General features: G+C 57.4%; 1 protein-coding gene across 1 annotated transcript; it reads right to left on the bottom strand.

Annotated features, from left to right (window-relative positions):
- Nucleotides 1-175: 175 nt before the first annotated feature.
- On the bottom strand, nt 176-9766 carry SHISA8 (shisa family member 8). The gene is given in 5 exon segments (XM_039571558.1): nt 176-991; nt 1527-1667; nt 1772-1896; nt 9132-9490; nt 9493-9766. Coding segments are annotated over 5 exon segments (1125 nt in total). The 5' UTR covers nt 9679-9766; the 3' UTR covers nt 176-677.
- Nucleotides 9767-19273: the final 9507 nt, after the last annotated feature.

Here is a 19273-nt window from a genome sequence, read left to right as displayed (position 1 = left end):
CAATGTGTTTTTTGTGCAGCTGCTTGAAGCGTTTTGTAGTTGGCCCTGGAAGCTGTGTTCCCACCACGCGGGGGGTTCCCCAGGCCCTGTGGGGGAGTGGGCTTTGCACCCTGCTGCCCCTGGGGAAGGTTTTGTGAGCAGTGTGAAGCTCCCCAGCCCCTTCATACCAAGGCCATACAGTTTATAATGTGTTATTTATTGACAAGGTGGAGGCTGGGGCAGTGGCGAAGGGAGGAGGCTGGGGAAGGAAAGGGGCTGCTCGGGCTCTGCTGGCAGCATAGGGGTGGTGCTTTGAGTCAATTGCTCTTCGCGCACCTAGTCAGAGGAGCCAGGTGGGGCTGCCTGGCCCCAGCAGGATCTGTTCCCAGTCTGTCCAGCATTGGCTCCCATCCCTTGAGCAGGGTACTGCTCTGCCAGTGTGCCCCCAGCTCAGCCTCTTCCGGGGGTGGGCTGAGAATGCCTGAACCTTGTTGCCCGTATGAGTCCCCAGTGCCTCCTCGATGGTGAAGTGCAGCTGGCAGTGCCCATCCCTAGGGCCAGGAAGGACGGCGCGGCTCCCGCTCTGGCCAGCATCGCAGTTTGTGTAGCTCCTGTGCTGCTCTCCTCCGGTGGGCTGCCCTCGATGGCAGCAATTCCCGTTGAGGGGGCAGCCCCCGTGTCCCCGATGGCACTGGCCGTCAGACGGTGACCTCGGTCTTGCTGTTGGTGGCGAGGTGCCGGGGGTGCTGCCCGTACAGCGAGGTGGGGGGGCCGAAGGCCTCGGGTGGCCCCTCAGGGCGCAGGGTGGCCAGGCCCGGCCGGCGGGGGCCGCGATGGGGGCCCCCCTCCCAGCCCCCTGGGAAGGCCAGACCCCCGGGCACCTTGGGGCCCTTGGCCTTGGGCAGAGGGCAGCCCTCGGCCGGCACCGGGGCCTCGGGTGGGAAGGGCAGTGTGCTGGCGGGGGGTGGCTCCAGCCCCCCGAACCGCCTGTAGAAGTCCTCAGTGGCGCTCTCTGTGGGGACAGGGGTGCAGGGTCACCCCTTCATGGACACCCCCTTCTGCTGGCAGGGGCTGTACCAGGGAGGGTGCAGTGGTGGAGAAGGCTGGGATGGGGCCGGAGGAGGGATTCTGGGTGCTGGTTGGCTGGGGGGGGATATTGGCAATGAACTGGATGGGCAGTGCTTTTGGGAGATCCTGGGGAACTGGTTGCTGGGCAGTGCAGTGTGTCCATGTGGATCCTGAACTCTGATAGGATGGGCAGTGCTTTCGGTCTGTGTGGGATCCTGCATGCTGGTTGACTGGGAAGTGCAGTGGATCCATGGGGGACCCTGGGCACTGACTGGCTGGGCAGCACAGCAGGCTGGTGGAGTGGTGGAGGAGCTGCTACAGTTTCTGCTGTGAGCAGCCACCCCAGGAGCATTGGGAAACTGGGATGCTTGTCCTGCCTGTGCCCCTTTGTGAACCCCATGCCCCTCCCCACTTATTTTTGGGGTCAACAGGGTGCATGTCCCTGGCACCATCCCACCCCACACGGCAGCGACACTCACCTCCAACCTTGAGTGTGGTGTAGGAAGTGTAGTCCGGGGCTGACAGGGCCAGGCTGCTGGCCAGCGGCAGACGCTTGCTGTGGCTGTGGGGCCGCCCCAGTGAAGGGGCAATGGCCACCATGTTGTTCAAGGGTGGCTTGTCTGGAGGGGCAGAGATGGGTGGGGGCTCAGCCAGAGGCTGCGCCCTCCCACTGCCTTTATTCACTCAATGAAACTTATTTTTCCCCACCACACCAGCGCCTTACCTGTGCTGTTTCTGGGGGGCCCCCGGGCCAGCCCCTCGCCCAGCGGGACCTGCACACCCCCCATGAGACTGTCCATGTTCTCAGAGGGGCTGTGGCCTGGTTGCTTCAGCAGATCTGTCAGTGTCCTGGAGAGGAGGTGAAGGGTTGTTAGAATAATATCCTGCTCCCCTGGGACCTCTAATGCATCCCAGTCCTGAACTCTGCTCTTTGAATGCAGATCCAGGCAGCCTGGGGCTAGGAAAGGGCCACTGGGAGAAAAGAGTGCATCCAGGCTACTAATCCAGCTTTTGCAGGGGCGCTAGCAAGTCTCTCTAACAGCTAATTGGGATCTGGCTGGGGCTGAGCCCTCCCAGAACCAGGGGCATCAATGAGTGGTGAGGGAGATGCATGGCTTGGAGCGGGCTGCAAGGGTACAATGAACTGAGACAGAAGAAACTGCTCTGATGGAAGCTGGAACAACACCTCTGGGATGCTCCCCTGGAGCGAGAGCCTGGTAGAACAGGCAAGAGGAGGCAACACCTCCACTTGAGTCCCTTTGAAACAGAGGAGACCCCAAGGAAGGGATTAGAGAGGCCACTTGCGCCCCTTCGGGCAAGGAAATGAACTAGTGACAGCCTCCAGCGCAGGCGCTCTCTGTGCATAACACCCTCCTTGTAAGTAACAGCATTAAACATTAAACACCATTACATAAGATAGAGCCCTATTTCGTTTAACATTCATGGACAGAGATGCTGCAGTCCCACCTCGGCATGCTGGCAATGCCAGAGCGACGCATGCTGGCAGTGCCGGAGCAGGGCCCATTGGACACGCCAGAGTGGAGCACAGCGGTGGTGCCGGAGCAGGGCACACTGGCAATGCCAGAGTGGGTCATACTGGCAGTGCCAGAGTAGGGCACACCAGCAATGCTGGAGCCAGAGCAGGGTACAACAGCAGTGACAGAGGGAGCACCTTGGCAGTGCTGGAGCAGGACCTACCCACGTGCCGCTGCAGCCTTTGGCAGCAAGTCCCAGGACAGGATGAGATGCTCCTGCTGGCGCAGGGCTTTGTGCCATTCCCCCTGCAGAGACCATCCCTGCATGACTGCAAGAATGCAGGGGTGTCCACTCAGGGCTTTTTTTGGCTCGCTAATCCCCAGCTCACTGTCAGCATGCCTCGCGCCTCGAAGGCTCTGGCTGGCTCATAGACGCACACTGTGAGCTGTGGCAGGAGCTGACGGTTAGCAAGTGGTTGGATGATAAAACAGCAGATTAAACTCAACATGCATAAATGCAAATTGGAGAGGAAGGGGGGGAATAATCCTGACTTGGTAGATGTGTCAGCTCATGGCACCGGAGTGCTCAAAAACCTAGCAAATGCAGTGCACGGAATTGCCAGGAAAAGCAGTGAGAACAAGGGACAAAGCAATGTATTGTGCCTCGGGGATGCGTATGCTTGTGGGGCCCTGAGGGAGCCTTTTCCCTCCCAGTTTGGACCGTCGATATCACAGGGCAGGGGCAAGAGCAAAGCTACAAGGAAGTGTCACTTGCCCAATGGGTTAATTTCACATCATTCTTGGGAAGCTTTGGGAAGCAATCCCTCTGGGATCACTTCATCTCCAGATGGGCCAAGAGAACGCTGATAAAGCTGAAGAAATTGAAACGAGTGAGGAACAAACCCTGGCAGCCAACCAGCTGGAAGGCAGCTTGGTGGAAAAGGGCCCGGGGATCCTGGTGGACACCAAGTTGACCATGAGCCAGCAGAGTGCCCTTGGGACAAAGGTGCTGAATGGTCTCCTGGTCTGCACTAGGCAAAGTGTTACCAGCAGGTCTGAGGAAGGTGGTCCTTCCTCTCTGCTCAGCACTATTAAGGCCACACATGGAGCGCTGGCTTCAGCTCAGTGCAGGAGAAGCGTGGATGTACGGGAGAGAGTCCAGGGAAGGGACACAATGATGGGACTGGAGCATCTTTTATATGAGGAGAGGCTGAGAGAGCTGGGACTGTTCAGCCTGGAGAAGAGAAGGCTTTGGGGGATCTTATCAATGTGCATGAGTATCTGAAGGGAGGGTGCAACAAGGACAGCATCAAGCTGACAAGAGGTGACAGGTGCAAACAGAAACAGGAAATACTGTTTAAACAGAAGAAACTTTTTTTTTCCTGCAGGAGTGATTAAATGCTTGATCGGGCTGCCCGGGGAGGCTGTGGCATCTCCATCCTGCAGCTCTTCAAACCCTGCACCTCCCCAGGAACCTTCCTGCAGCAGACTGACCCAACCAGGGTTCCGGCCGTGGATGCTGCACTCAAAGGAACTCTGGGCACAAGCCTGGGTGGGCAGTGGGCTGTGTCCAGGCAGGGCAGGGGGAGGCAGGTCCCCCAAGGCCATGGGTGTGGGCTGTCAACTCGAGGAGCTGCTGCCCTGTCAACTCCCACCTTCCCTGGGGTGCACTGCTCACCAGCCCCTCCCCACTGGACACTGCCTGCTCTCGCTTGTCCCTGGGGCCAGCGCTCAAACAGGCTTGTTTCAACAGGAAGTTCAATGCGATTTGACCTATTTTTTAAATTATTTTTTCTTTTCCTCGGGTCTATTTATGAAGCTTGAGCAATCCTTTATCTATGACTTCTCTCCACATAAATCCATCAATGCTCTTTCTCATAAGCGTGCCCTCCGTGCTGACTGCTCGGGGCATGTGGACATAATAACGATTAACAACAACGGCTCGAGCAGCAATTAATGAGCTATTTTGCTAAGGGGAGAAGCATGCACGAGTCCCCAGCACCAGCAACACTTGGATTCACCCTGCCCTTGCACCACGAGTAGTGCCACCGGCCAGGCCTGCACCCCTTCCCTGGCTCATCCTCAGGTGGTGAAGTGCGGAGAGGGTGGACATGGAGGGTGACACTATAGAGGAACTGTTGTCTCACTGAACATCACCTTGGGGGTTTTTTGAGCCTCAGTCTGGTCCTGTGGCTGGGCAGGATGAAACCACCTGGTGGTCTGGGGCACCAAGATGGATCTGGAATGCAGATGGAAGAAGGGAATGGAGAGCTGATGCAGCTTTAGACCTGCACTGCTCATTTGCAAAAAGTCCTGATGAATGGTACTGCTGAAGCCTCCATCCACACTCTGGCCATGCGTACATGAGGCCACGTGTGAGGGTGGCTTGCCACCCAGCTTGCCTGAGCACAGTGTCAACTGGGTGGGTGTGCAGCCACCTCCATGGCAAGCCTAGTTCTGCTAAAGGGTGCAACCAAGATGCCACAAACCAGCCTAGTGCAAGACCTGAGACCAAGCACAGAGGCAGATCCAGGAGCAATAATGAAGGAGGCCAAGAGAGCTTCACAGTAGAAGCCATGCATGAAGCACTCAGTGCTCCTGATCCATCCCCAAGGGATGTGCCTGTGTGGGAGCAGGACGGTGACCTGGCACAGCAGCTCAGCCCAGGGGCTGACTCCCTTTTGGGAGGCCCAAGCTCCATACCTGGCAAGCCCAGCAGGAGAGAGGCTGCAAGTCCTGGCAAGGGGCAGGGAGCAATGGGAGGAGACAGGAGCACAGCCTCCAGAAGAGAGATGACAGACTGATGGGGTGAAGTGACATTGCCATGAGCTGGAGTGAACCCTTGGAGGGGACACAGAAGGTGGCAGCCACTGGATGAGCGGGGTGATGAGGTTTGGAGCAGAGGTGCAGCGTTGCAGGAGGCGCAGAGCATGCTGCAGCTGCGGGTGAGCATCCCGGCTGGTCACACCACCTCTGCACTCAGTGAGGGCCTCATCTTCACCTCCCAAGGGAGACATTTCCCACAGCTTACAGTGTGCCTGCTCAGGGCAGGGGTGCCCATCCATGCAACTGAGCAGCACAGGCACTGTGGCACACCTGCCCGGTGGGGCTGGTACACTCAGGGATGCTCAGGAAGGCGTAGGGTTATCAAGGTGTCTGCAAAACTGGAGTTGCAGTGGTGGTATTGGAGCTTGGGCAAGTTGGAAATGAGCCTCTCCAAACATTTACATTCAGTCTAGAGACAGACCTCCAGGTCTCCTTCCCTACTGGAGATGGATCCCCTTTCGTCCCCCAGAGAGCCAGGGCAGCATGTGATAGCACACCATGCTGCCTGCAAACACTTTTTCTAGATCTTCACCACTATCTGCTACCATGGACATTGACTGCAGGCATGGCCCCGGACTTGAGCATTGCCAGAGAAACACACAGCACAGCTGGATGCACAGTGGGGCCAAATTTTGGGACCCCAAATAGCATGGGGAGACCATGGAGACCAGGGAGTGAAAAGTCAGCACTGAGCACTCACCTACTGCAGCTGCCAGGGCACATGCTCCTGATAGCTCTTTTACCCCTCTCCAGAATCCCCACTACTCCCTAGCAGGCTGCTGCTTGCCCAATTCTTCCCATAGGGTTGTTCACACCAGCTATAAATTTGCAATTCCCACCCAGGTGGTTTTCTGGGAGAGGTCCGGCGCACGTGCTTGCTCTCAGTGTAATGGGCACAGACAGATCCTGGAGGCCCCCAAGGACCCAACGTCCTCGGAGATCCGGGGACTGAAGAAAAACACGGGCAGGTGTTACTGACTCAACGCGGGGTTTGGCCAGGCTAAGTGAGTGCCGGGGACAGATGCCAAGCATGAGCTGAGCAGGAAGGAGAGGGGATTGCAGGAGCTGCCATAAGGCCCTGCAGGAGGAAGGCGGATGAGGATGGGAGGACAAACCAGGTAGCTGCAGTTGCTTGAGCACCCGCTTCCCTGGGTAGACGAGCAGCCAAGTCCATGAGGAGACAAAGACATGTAGAAGGCGGCCAAGGTGTAGGGGTCTCAGGACGAGCTGGACACAGACTCAGGTGTCTCCATCAGTGAGTAGCTAATGGACTTTTTGCACCTGGTCACTCTTCTTGGGTTTGGCCCAGGACCAGAACCATGACAAAGAACATCTGGAGGTGCAGAAGTGGTTGACCTTACCTCCAAGGCAAGAAACCTGCAAGCAGCAGTGGTGGGAGCTGTCCAGGGCAGCACAAAGTGCTCCCAAGGAGCGGAAAAACCCTGACAGGAGGGAGGGATAGGAATGGAAACCAAGATGACCATGCAACAGGGAGCTGGCCCAAGGCCATGATGCGGTGCCCAAGGAGCAAATGAGAAGCTCCTACCTGAGGTGCCGGGAGAGAGGCGAGGTGGCACTGCCCATGCCTTGGGCCACGTGTGGGTACAGTGGCAAGGCAGGTAGAAATAGCCCTGCTGTCTCAGAGGCACCAAGATGAAACATATTCCCCCAGCTTCCCAGGCACAGTGGAATGGAGGTGACAGCATCCCTTTTTGGATGCTGATGCCATGTACCCGGGCTTTGGCACTGTCTCCACCAGCCCAGCTCCCAGGAAGTCATGTCAGCCTGGTGTCTTGCCTGGTTCCTGGGGCTCTGCACCTGATGCACCACTCCTGCCCTGCCAGGGCTTGCCAGTCACCATCCCAGTGGAACCAGAGCTGCTCACGGCTTGCACGGAAGGACACAGGGCGCAAAAGAGGGCAAGACTTCTCCTGACTTCTGCAGTGATGGAGGTGCCCTTCTGATTTTCTCCCTCTAAGGTGGACGAGGAAAACTCGCCTTCTCCCGATCTGTATGCTAGTTCCCCAAAGATCTGTGGCTTTAGGGAGAACAGGCACCTATCTCTCCAAACTCACTGGGAAAATTCAGGCTTGCTTGAGTAAGAGGGAGGGGGGACAAGGGGAAGCATGCGGCACCAGCAGCGCAGAATTGAGGCTACCCACAGAAAACAGCCCCTGGTGAGTGGCAGCAGTCCCACCAGCATCTGGTGATGGGAGAAGGCAATACCCAATGGCAGGGGATAAGGACAAGGGTCTGGGTGTCCCAGGGTCTGACCCCTCCCTAAGCATAGTATCTCCTTCCCAGGAGGTGGGGGGGATGACCAAAAAAAGACGCGATGGCAGGCGAGTGGAAGGGGAGTCAGGAGGCTGGCAGAGGCCGTATTGATCCTGTCAAGGTGCCAGCACTTCCTCAGGCAACGCGGGGGGAGGCGCGGGCACATAGCAGCACACAGCCAGGCTCCCTGCCAAGGTGGGGGCACAGCATGGATCCCCCTGAAACTGCCTCTTGTGTCTCAGGAGGGTCCCATGACCCTCCTCCGTGCCTCAGTATGACCCTCCTCCAGCCAGGGGTGGTCTGCCTCTGCTCCCCCGGGTCGTTGCAAGAAGCAGGGTGGGTCTTGATTTGGGGCGCAGCACCCAGTGGCTGCATAAGTCCCAAATGGGCAGGGGAAAAAGGTTGCCTCAGGGGAAGGAGACAGTGTGTTGGTGCTGGGGGTTGCAATTGGGACAGCTGCCTGATCATCCCAATGAAATAATTTCCACCAGCCCTGCTTTTTCTTTTTTTAAAAGCTAAAACCCCTTAACAAAATGGCATGAAAATGGGTTTCTCTCCAGGCTTGATGTCCTCACTGGGAAGATGCAAAGTAGAGCTCCAAAATGAGGAGAGAAGCGTGCACTGGCAGCGGGAGGGAAAGATGCACTGACAGCCACAGCAGCAGCACAGGAATTGGGGGAGATACGGGGGGTTCTCCAGTGCCAGTGTGTCTGACACCTTGACCTTCCCCCCGCCAGCCCTGTGCTCAGCCCCAGGAGCGGGCTGGAAAGCCAGGGGTTGGAGCCACAGGGCATGGTCTCCGGGATGAAGCTGCTCAACTTTCTACTGGAGGGTGCGCTCCAGGGGGTGTAAGAGCGTGAACGCCCCCTGCAAGGGCGGTGTCCCACGCTGGTGCACAGAGCAGACACCAGGGCACACCCATGCATGCGCACACACACGCGTATGCACACGTGTGCACACACGCACACGGAGCTGGTGCAGCAGCCACGGTGGAACTGTCATAGCCACCTCCTCTCCCCCAGCACTGCCAGCAAGGCTGAAACCAAGGGGACTGCAGTCCAGAGTCACCCCACATGTAGTCAGACCCGGTCTCACCTTCCTGAGACATTGGGAACCACGGATTTGTTGGGGGGGGGGAGGGGGTAAAGCCACGTCCTATAGCTCACATGTCACCCACCCCACTGGCTGGTGGGGTTGGCACTCCTGAGCCAGGGACATGCCTCCTCAAGAGACAGAGCAGGTCATTTTGAGAGGAGATGGTTGTACAGCCACCCCTTCTCGTGGAGGCTGTCCTGGTTGCCAGCCCTCCCTACCAGGACAGGCTGATGGGTTGCAGCCAACCCACCCCCTGGTGTCTCAGCATGCTGGGACAGGGATTTTAGGGATCACCTCACCCTCTTGGCAGTCCCAAGGTGAAGCTATGGCTCAGTCTATGCAATGGGCTAGGAACATGAGCTGCCGCCCATGGGGAGATGAAGCGGGGAAGGTGGGGGGAACAGACCCCTTTACCTGGAGACGGTCATCTCTGTCTGGGGACCCTGTGCCTTCTCCAGGCCCAGCTTGGTGAAGATGCCTACCAGCACCATGATGGCCACCACGCCGCAGATGATGTAGACGATCATGTTGGTCTTGTCACGAGTGGGGTCCTCGGGGGTCTCGTCCACCCGGGCAGGCGGCTGGCCCGTGTTGACCCAGTTGGGGGTGTCGTAGTTGGAGCAGCCACTCTGGTCCAGCCGCCCAGGCTTGAACTGGCAGCAGAAGCGGTACCCGCAGGTCCCGCAGCAGTACTGGTAGATGCCGGCGTTGCAGTTGAACGGCGGGTCCCACTGCCCCATCACGTCGTAGTACCCGCGGCAGCGGTCCCCCCCGCTGGTGCCTCTCCGGTGGGCGCGGGGACCGTGGTCTCCGGCGGCGGTGCCTGGCTGCTGTTCCTGCTCTCCCCGGGTCCCCCGGTGCTGGGCTCGCTGCTCCACACCCGGCCCGGCTCCAGCAACACCAGGCAGCAGATACCCACGACGTAGCTCGGCTCCATCCGCCCGCGGCTCTGGGGGGCCATTCGGGCGAGGAGGCGAGTTAGAGCCGCTCGCCCGGGACCGGCCGCATGGCCGCCGAAGAGCCCCGATGGAGGAGAAACGGGCTAGGGAGAAGGGGGACGAAATGGAGAGAAGGCAAAAAAGGGTGGAAAAGAAGAAATGGGTGGAAAAAAAAGTGCGAGGGGACGTACCCCCTTCCCGTTTTTCCCCAAATCGGCCGACGGGCAGAGATTCAGAGCAGGGGCGAGACGGGCGGCATGGGAGAGCCGCCGCCGCCCGCGGGCCGGGGAGGGGACGCGGCGGCGGGCGGCGGGAGCGGGCGGGCGAGCCGGGCGCCGGCGGCCGCCCCATCCCCGCGCCTCTGCCCGCGCCTCCCGGCACCGCGCTCCGCCGAGGAGAGAGAAGGGAAAAGCAGCAAAAGCCCTTCGCACCAGGGCGGGAGGAGCAGCAGCAGCAGGAGGAGGAGGAGGAGGAGGAGTGCGGGGGAGAGAGGGAGGGAGCCGGCGCGGCCAGCGAGGCGCAGGGGGCTCGGCTCCCCCGCCGCCTGACAGCCTCCTGAGGAAACCGGAGAAGGTCCTTCACCGAGTCCTCTGCCAGGCTCCCCGCCGCCACCGGGCGGCAGGACACCCCGCTCTCCCCGTCGGGCAGACGCCGCGGGCGGCCGGGCACGCGTGGCCCCAGTCCCACGCTGGCCGCCTGCCCCCGAGCACCACCAACCCCCGCCCCGGCACCCCCACTCGCCCGGACGGGAGCTGCGGGGGCCGCAGGCTGGCACTTAGTGGTACAGGAGGGCTGCGTGCTGGGGGGACAGGGCCCCCGGGGTGGTGGGATAACCTTCTGCAGCCCCCTAGCGAGGGGACACTCAGGAAACGGGGGAGAGCAGCAGTCCCAGTCTCTTGTGAACATCAGAGCATCCCCCAAGAGGAGCTGTCAATGGGCAAAGTGGGGGGCTACTGGGGCACCCCTAGAAAGTCATCCTCCACAGTCGTGATGATTTTCAGCCAGCCACTGGCTGGCTCTGTGTTTGGACTTCGAAGTTCAGACTCTCTGGGTAATGTGCACCCACTGCTCTGGTCTCTGGCTGGTGCCACCCATAAAGGTGGTATTCATCCTCACTGCCAGCTCCTCTTCCCAGAAGGGCATGGTTTGCTTTGCCTGCTCTGGGGCCATTCTGGTAAGACCAGGGTGGGGCAAATTGAGAGGCCATCAGGCCCCTTGCCCAGCACTAACATGTTGCACAGCCTGTAACAAGGGTGGCTGGGGTGAGGGGCAGTGACATATGGGAGCTGTGGCTGCAGCCTCATCACCTCCAGACAGACCTAAATCCTGTACCAGGGAAGGTCAGCAAATCTGGCATCACCACAGTGTTCTTGGGTATGTATTCCCTCCATTCTCCGTGAGAGAGAAGATGAGTAATGCCTCGTCCTGCCTTGTTGGTGCTCTAACCTGGGGGATGTGGCTGCCCTTGGGCTGCATAGTGCTGGCATAGGAGACCCCAGCCCCCCGGCAAGTGGTGATACAAGAAGGCATTATAATGATGGAGGTGGGATTAAACAGGTCGGGGAGGCTCAGCTCCCTCTGGCCGGTGCCTCCTTCAGGCCAACACTGAAGCCCCATGGACCAGCCTGTCCTCAGGACTCATGCCTTACCTGCCACGCCACAGGGGGCTGGCTGAGGGTCTCACATGCGATGAAACACTCCAGCATCATTCTGCCTGGGCATCATGGCAACCTGACATTTCAGGCTGGAGCTTTGCACAGACAGCTTCCCACCTCATGAGGGTGAAACACTTGTGTGTTTTGCTGGGGGATGGATTTAGAGGATAAAATTTCGTTTCCCTATTCACCAAGCCTGAGCCCTGCAGGCCCCCGGTCGCTTCCCATCTGGAGTCTGGCAAAAGTCAAAGACACTGAAAGCGTGGATGAAGAGAGCAGCTGGAGCCCGGGACGTGTCCGATCGGCCCCCAGTGCCTCAGCCTAATAGAGATCCATTAGGTAAGGTAGCTTGTAGCCTCCAGAGCTTCCTGAAAGAGATAAAAATCTAGTGAGGCGGAAGAAAACTGCTCGTCTCCAAAAGCCACACTTTCCCTGCATCTCGGAGGGCTCTCTGATGAAAGGCCCCATCGTCTGGAAGTTGCAGACATGGGGGTCGTTACCACTAATAGCCACTAATAGCATCGGCCTTGAGAGAAGCTGCGCAAGCAAAGTTTGCTGCTGCCCAGGTAACGCCAGCAACCCTTTCCCAGGCACCGGGTGATTGCTCCCGACGTGTGTGCGAGCAGAGTCGCCCCGGGGGCCCGGAGAGTTTAACAGACTGTTAACAGGCAGAGCGAAAAACTGGCCCAAAACGGGGAGTTTGCTGGAAAATGGTTGCCTGGCATGACCTGGGAGAAAGGGAACGGTTGTAAGGCGGGGGGGAGGGTGTTTACTGAGTGTGAAGCAGCCGATTTAAAGGGTCTCTGGGAGCGAGAAGGAGGGGGGAAGAGCCGCTCACAGGCGTTAGCTGCGTGCATCAACCTAAAAGGAAACCAAAGCCAAGGGCATGGTGCCGAGGCGCACCCGCCCGGCACGTCCCCGGCGCGCAGGGCCGGCCGGGGCTGGCTCCGTGCAGTGCTGGCGCCAGGGGCTGCAGCCCGCAGCCCCGCTGAGCCGTCAGCTCATCTTTGTCAAATAAGTGACCCAGCCACTAGCTGCATCCCCAAAGGGAGAGGGTTGTGAGAGGGAAATCCTGTAGCCCGGCACCTACACTCTAGCATCCCTGGGAAGCAGCGGCAGGACCCGCAGGAAAATTCAGGTCAGCAGGGACCTCCGAGAAAAAGCAAAGGACATGCTTGCAACATCCGCGGGCACTTCTAGGGATGGGGATTTGGGAGAAGAGCTCCGTTAGGCTTTGACCACCAGCCTTGGAGGATGTCACGGAAATATTCCCTGTAGTGACAATGCCATCCGGACTACAGAAGGGTGTCTCTGCGCCTGCAGAAATGGGATATACGGGCAGTTCAACACCGAGCGGGGAGGGATACGCCGAGCGCTGACACTGTAAACAGATTGTTTCTGGCAGGGCACGGTGATCTGGAGAAGATCCTCTCTGTCACAGCCAGAGAGCCCGACAAACCCAGATCCCCGCTGATCATGGGGGTGCAAGCCTAGCAGAGCTGCCAGGTTCTTGCCCGAGGAGCAGGAGGAGGAGGGAGCCATCACCATCATTAATGTGAAGTAACGCCCTGGGAGCCTCCCTGAATGTGGGAGGTTTTGGGGTACAGTCAGATCCCGAGAAAAGCCAGCAGTGGGTGTTTGGAGCCCCAAAGCTACCCAGCCAGCACCCCCCACCCCTACCCGGGGAATCAGAGACACTTTCTCCCCCAAAAAGTGATTTTTACCATGCAGGACTGAGCTGGACTCGGGGCCAAGGGGTGAATGAGGGAAAGGATGCTGCTGTGGGGTGGATGCCCCGCATCAAAGGGCTGTGCTGCGATAGGAGAGCTCCAGCACCTCATGCTTTTGTGCTGAGCAGTGCTGCCAGAGTGGGTTTTGCTGCTTGCAAATCAGCATCTAACACCCGACATCATCAGCTAGGAAGAGCTGAAGGCGAAGGAAGGCTGTCAGGAAGAGCTTCCAGCACGCGCTGCGACACTGTCCCCTGCCTGGAGGCAGAGGAGAGGCAGAGCTCCTGCCATCATCCCTGGGCGTGCATGGGGCGTGTGCATCCCCCCACACCTCCCACCATTCCCCAAGATAACACCAGAGAAACCTGCTTCCCTCCAAAACTTCAGCGACTGAAACCGGTTCTGTTCCAGCCAGGGCTGGAGCCGGGGAAGAGTCTCCTCTTGCATTTGTCTCTGTGAAGGAAATTTCTATGGCCATCAGCACCCTGCTCCGAAGGTCTCTCAGACCCATTGTCTAGGACTGGGATAAGGAATCCCTGGGGTCGAGTGCTGGGCTAATGTGCAATAAGATGCTACTCCCCTCTTCAGATTATCATAGGCTCAATGGATTAGGGAAACCAAAGCAGATCTTGGGCTACTGGTGTTGGAAAACTAAAGCAGGGGAAAGTTAAATGCAGTGGGGGAGGCAGAGACATGAGGCGGCTGAGCCCAGAGCAGCCACCATCCACCCTCTTTCCAGCCCAATGTGCACAAGGGTTTTATTCTCCGGCCTGTGCTTGATGCTCTGGCTGTAAAACGGCTGTAAAAGAACAACTGTGCCTCTTAACGGCTTATAGAGAGCACAGAAGCATATGTGCTTTACCATTACCATCATAATTGCAAACATTCAAAAGTTGAGATTTGCAAGCTTCCAGCTTCCCAAAGGCGGCTGGATTCGAATCCAAATGACATCCAGAGGAATGAGGAGAAAATCAGCTCAAAGCAAGGGCTTATTTTTAATTTATGCCTCAGTATAGGCAAGCAGGATCTGGGCTGGAAGCCCGAGCTCCCTCAGCTGCCACTGTTAGAGGGCAGCCGTGCCCACACGTACAGCACAAAGGTCCATGAGCATCAGCTGTGACCCCCAGGCTGTCTGCATATGGACTTTGCATTTAGCATTAAACTGGGAGACAGTGCTGGTAAATGCTCCCCCTTTGCAGGCACTTGGTACCCATCAGCCCGCTAGCCCAGGGGTTTTGCTGGCACAGTCTGGAGGTTGTGTAGGGGATGTATGCAGGGTCTTTGCAGCTCCCTTTACACTCATCTGAGCTTCAGGGCAGTCAGTGGGACGTTGGACCCAAAACTGTCTCCTCACTGGTGCCTGCAGGCAGAGAAGGAGCACCCCAGCCTCAAACCTCCTTCTAACACTGGGCTTGTGCAGCAAGTCCCTGCTGGTATCCTGGGTGGAGACCGAGTGCCCTCTGCTTTCCTCTTTAAAATAAGTTTCTACCAGTTTTCAAGCATTAAAAGGCTAAATAAACACCTGGAAACAGCAATGCACAGCCCAGCTTACTTAGCAGTGCAGTGGCACCTCTGGCTACACTCCCTCTCTCCACCCCCTCTGCTCTCACCCCTGACCACCCCTCATGCAAAGCGCTGATTCAAACCACAGTCATTTAGGGCAAAACACACCCAAAGAGAGAAAGGATGAGAGCAGCCATGGCTGTGCAGGGCATCCCCAGGGCTGGGGGAAACAGCTGTTTGCGAAGGGGGGGTCTGCTGCAGGGAGGATGGGAGGCAGTGCCGCCAGCTCCGGGCTGCTTCAGCCAACTGTGGAGCAATAAAAACCAGACCGTAGCAACAAAAGGGACTCAGTGTTTCCCCTCCCGTGCTTGAGGACCTGAGATGGTGGTGGTGGCAGTGAGCTGTTGGTGTTTGCTGGGATGGGGGATTTAGAGCGCCTGTTCCGGTGGCCGAGGCAGGACCTGCAGGAGGAGGCCATATGGTATGGAGCAGCGTGCTGCGTGCGGTCCCGGCGTCAGACCGGCAGCAGCGGGCAGAGCCTCTCCTCGGGAAGGGCGGCCGTGCCAAGCACAGGCTCTGGCACAGGTGCCGGCCGGCTGCCAGGTACACTCAGGTGCTGCGGGCGGCTCGGAGTCCGCAGGGCAGCGTGGCATGGCCAGCAGGGCAGGATGCCTCCGTGCAAACCAGCTGTCCCTCCTCATCCCCTGGAACCAGGAGACACGTAGGGGCTCGTGACCCCCACACAGCACAAGCTTGGGCCAGGTGGATGTAACTGTGTGTGTGGGTGTAGCAGGGTATGAATGTTGATGAAATCTTTTCTTCTACAAGACCAACATTTTGACATCGGAACAGAGGATGACAAGTGGATCATTAGCAGCAGGAGCACATCCACCTCCCCCTCTTCCCGCTCTTCCCTGTGCTGGGGGACAGGCTCTTCCAGCCGACTTGGAGGGGCTCAGCACACTCCTCCTCTCATGATAACCCTTTTCCAGCAAAGGCTGGCTTCACTGGGGCCCACTTCACTGGGCTCTTGCCCTTTCTTGAGATGCTAAGGGGTGAAAAACAATCAGGGATGTGTCCTGAGAAAGAGGAGCTTCAGGCAGATATTGGGGAAGGCTTGTGAGCAGAATGGGACAGGAAAGATCCTTAATTAAAACCAGGGAAGGGCAGGCAAAGCCCATAGTATCAGTTTTGCTTTTCCAGTGGAAAAGAACAAGGGTGAGAAGGTAAAGAGGTGTGGATGTGCAATGCCCATGCACTGCCTCTGCACAGTGGCACGCTGCCTTTGGGACCTTCACTTTCCTCTGCCTGCCCTTCCATGGGCACTGGTATGTGCCAAGCTACCTCTTCCCCTCTCTAGGAGCAAACTGCAGGCTCTCTTTGCCCTTGGCTTCCCAAGAGTGTCCCAGGATGGATGTACTTGTCCTTTGATGTCTCTTTTCACTGGATTACAGAGGAGGGAGAGGGCTTTGCTATCAGAGGGCTGGCAGCGAGCAGAGCTCCCTTGCCCGCCAGGAGCCCGTGGGCTTTCGAGCCAGCTTCCTTTTGGCATGATCCTCCTTTGTGAGTGAGACCTGCTGAAGATGGCCCAATCCTATTAGTGGCAGGGATTTGCTTCAGGTCTCCTACCATTACCCTGATGATATTTTTTTGTGCAATAAGCGTCTGTCTTTTGGGAGACTGAAAATCAAGCGTGCCGCTTTCCCACATAGGAACTGTCCCTGTGCCATGCCGGCAGCAGCCTTGCTGCGGCAATCAGGAGTCACCTTGGTGTTCCTACCAGATGTGTCATTTTCCTTCCACCTCCCAAATCCCAGCCCAAGGACAGGACAGATGCCACCAGCAGCAGGGCTTTAGGTTGAAACAAGTCCTATGTTTTCCACACAGGAAGAACAAATTAGGGAATAGCTTTGAGACTAATAGAAGGACAGCTGGTGGGTGCACCCATCCGAGGGGAACAAGGGACCAGGGCACACTGAAAACTCCTATGACCAGGGATGCAGGAGGATCTGTGGCAAATCTTGGGAAAAAGAAGGGAAAAGGAAAAAGGCGAGATACTGGCTCCCAGTAAATAATTTCTGAAGGTCTGTGTGAGGTTTGCAAAGTGATGAGGCTGGATGACGGGCTCAGTAACTACCTGCAGCTCCACAAAGGACAGGGTAAGAGGGATAATATACAATGGGGGGAATAGGACTAAATTAAGCAGAACAGGAGAAAAACTGAAAATCCAGATGGTGAGATGTATGTGGCTACAGACACATCTCAGACTGGAGCAAGAGAAGCACCATTAAAAACATGCCAAAAGCAGCAGAGAGAGATCAGGGTGGGGGATGTGACAGGTCTGCTCTCACTTGTGCAGCTGTCTGAGTGCGGCAGCAAGGTGCAGGTGGAGGGGGCTGTGGGCAGGGAAGGTGTGTGACTGAGTGAGGAGAGCTGTGTTCAAGCCTCCCAGGTACTAATCCTCACTCATCACTCCTCTTGGAGGACCAGTTCACAGTCTCATAGTTCTTGCAGTGGCAGATGTCCCTGATGTCCTTCGAATGGGGCTCTCACTACTGGACATTCATCTTGTCACAAGAGCCCCTGGACAAGCTGTGTGGTTGCTCTCCAGTGCTGCCCTTGGCCTCATCCTTTGCTTTCTGCCCCTCATGCTCTGTTTCAGGATGTACCATCAGCCTTTTGCAGGCAGAGAATGATGATGGCCCTGCCCTGGCTGGAAATGGGTTGTGGCTGCTGGGGCAAGGCAGGTAAATGCAGGGATGTGGCTGCCCTAATAGTTTTTAAAGCTTGCCAATGCTTGTAACAACCAGTGGAAGTAGTTGCAAACATGAGGAGAAAAATAAACTCTTGGCATCCACCAGCAGTGGGTTTCTCCTCTACCAATGGCAACATGGAGACCCCAGCAGGCTTGGGCCAGGTCCGAATCACGTGCAAAAACTCCCATCACCATCTTTTTAAGGATGGAGCAGCTGGCAGGCATGGGGTAGATGGCCCTAGCACTGCTGGAAAAGGGGAGCCATGTGCCGAGCTGGGAGAAGAGGTTGGCTAGAAGGTCCCTTCCCCAGGGTCCTGTCTGGGGCATCGGAAGAGGGAACCACACCCTGGGCAGAAACCAAGCTGGCTCAGGAAGCTGCTCCCCAGCCTGCCCCAGAGATGCTGCCTTAGCACAGACATGTCACTGAGCACAGCATGGCCAAAAGCATCTCCTGATTTCTGCTCCCTTGGCGTCTAGGAGACTGACTGGGCCCTGGGCCTCTGATTTTCGGAGGCATGAGGGATGCAGAGTGATAAGGGTTTGCAACTGTGTGAGGTCCCTTGCCCCAGTTTGTCCCTCTTGAGTGAAGGCTGGATCCCCTGTTTCATGGGGAAGACTGACAGCTCAAGGCTGCCCTAGGTAAAGTATTGCCAACATTTCAGGAGAAGGAGAAAAGCCCAGACACTTGCACCATCCTGCAGTGAGAAAGTGGTACATGCATCAAAGATACCTAATGGCTCTTTGGAGGAGCAGGGGATGTTTTAGTATTGATCTCACATTTAGATGTTTAGCTCACGTTTCCAGATTGTCCTTCAGCTCTGAATAGGAGCTTGCTGGCTGCATGGTGACAGGGGCCACCACCAGCCTGCCCTCATCAGGCAGCAGGACCACTGGGAGAAGGGGTGGCCAGGTTGGTGGTGGCAGGGAATGTCATGCCTTGCTGAGCAACAGAATTGCAAAGACAAAAAAAGCTCGGTCTTGAAAATTAGCAACACCTGAGTGGCCCTTCTGCAGTCTTCCACATCGTCACCAGAGACATTTCCCCGTTGCACCAGATTTACCTCAGGGGATGGATGCCACTGCAAGCCATGCTGCCCTCACTGCCACTCTCATGCCACTTTCCCCTCCCTGACCTGCCAGGCAGGCTCTGTGGCTTTAGAAATCAAAGGGGCTGGAGCTCCAGAAACCCTGCAAGGTTCCCCACCCACAAAAGTGCCCATGGGGCTCTGCCTTCATCATCAAGGTGTGGATTTCTAGTCATCCTTCTCCCAGAGAAGACTTGAAAAGGTAAAACGAGTGTAGCCTGGAGACTCAGGAGCCAGAGATGAAATAAGAAAAGTTCCAAAACTTCACTTTTTTTCCTTCTTTTTGTTCTATTCTCACAATCTTTTTGCCAGTTTTTGGCTTTCCACAGGCTTGGATCCTGGCCTGAGGTGCCTGAGGGTAACATGTGCCAGGGCCCCCTGAGAGAGCTGCTGGTGTCCTGGGAGAGCTTTGCAGTCTCCTGCTGCAGCAAAGATGCTTTCCCCCCAGAGTGGGAGAGGTGGGCTGCTGGCACCCACCCCACTCCCCCTGCATGTAGTGGGGGTTCCACGCAGGCTGCCGGCCCCTCACTCTCCATCTGGCTCACACCAGGGTGTGCAATCCCTTCTGCACAGTGTGCCTGGAGCTGTGGCTCCTCCCTGGGACATCTCCCGATGAGCTGATCCCCCTCCCTTCGCCTCTTCCCCAGGGCAGCCAAGCTGCGTGGCTCTGTGCAAGCACAGCAGGAGGACAGATCTGAGGAGACAGGAGGAAAATGAACTCCCTTAAATGTGATGAAGGCGACTGCCTGGTTCTGTCAGCCATTGCCCCCTCTGCCCCCCTCCTCCCGCACCCAGCTTGCCTCCTGCTGTTTTTCTCTCTCTCTGGGTATAAGATGTCACAAGGATTAGGCCCAAATCTCCCTGGGTGCTGCACTCACCCCATGCTCATC

The sequence above is a fragment of the Corvus cornix genome, chromosome 1A (assembly GCF_000738735.6).
Source record: "Corvus cornix cornix isolate S_Up_H32 chromosome 1A, ASM73873v5, whole genome shotgun sequence".
Taxonomy (NCBI): Eukaryota; Metazoa; Chordata; class Aves; order Passeriformes; family Corvidae; genus Corvus; species Corvus cornix.
The sequence above is the reverse complement of the archived record's forward strand: the minus strand, read 5'-3'. Positions and strand labels throughout refer to the sequence as shown.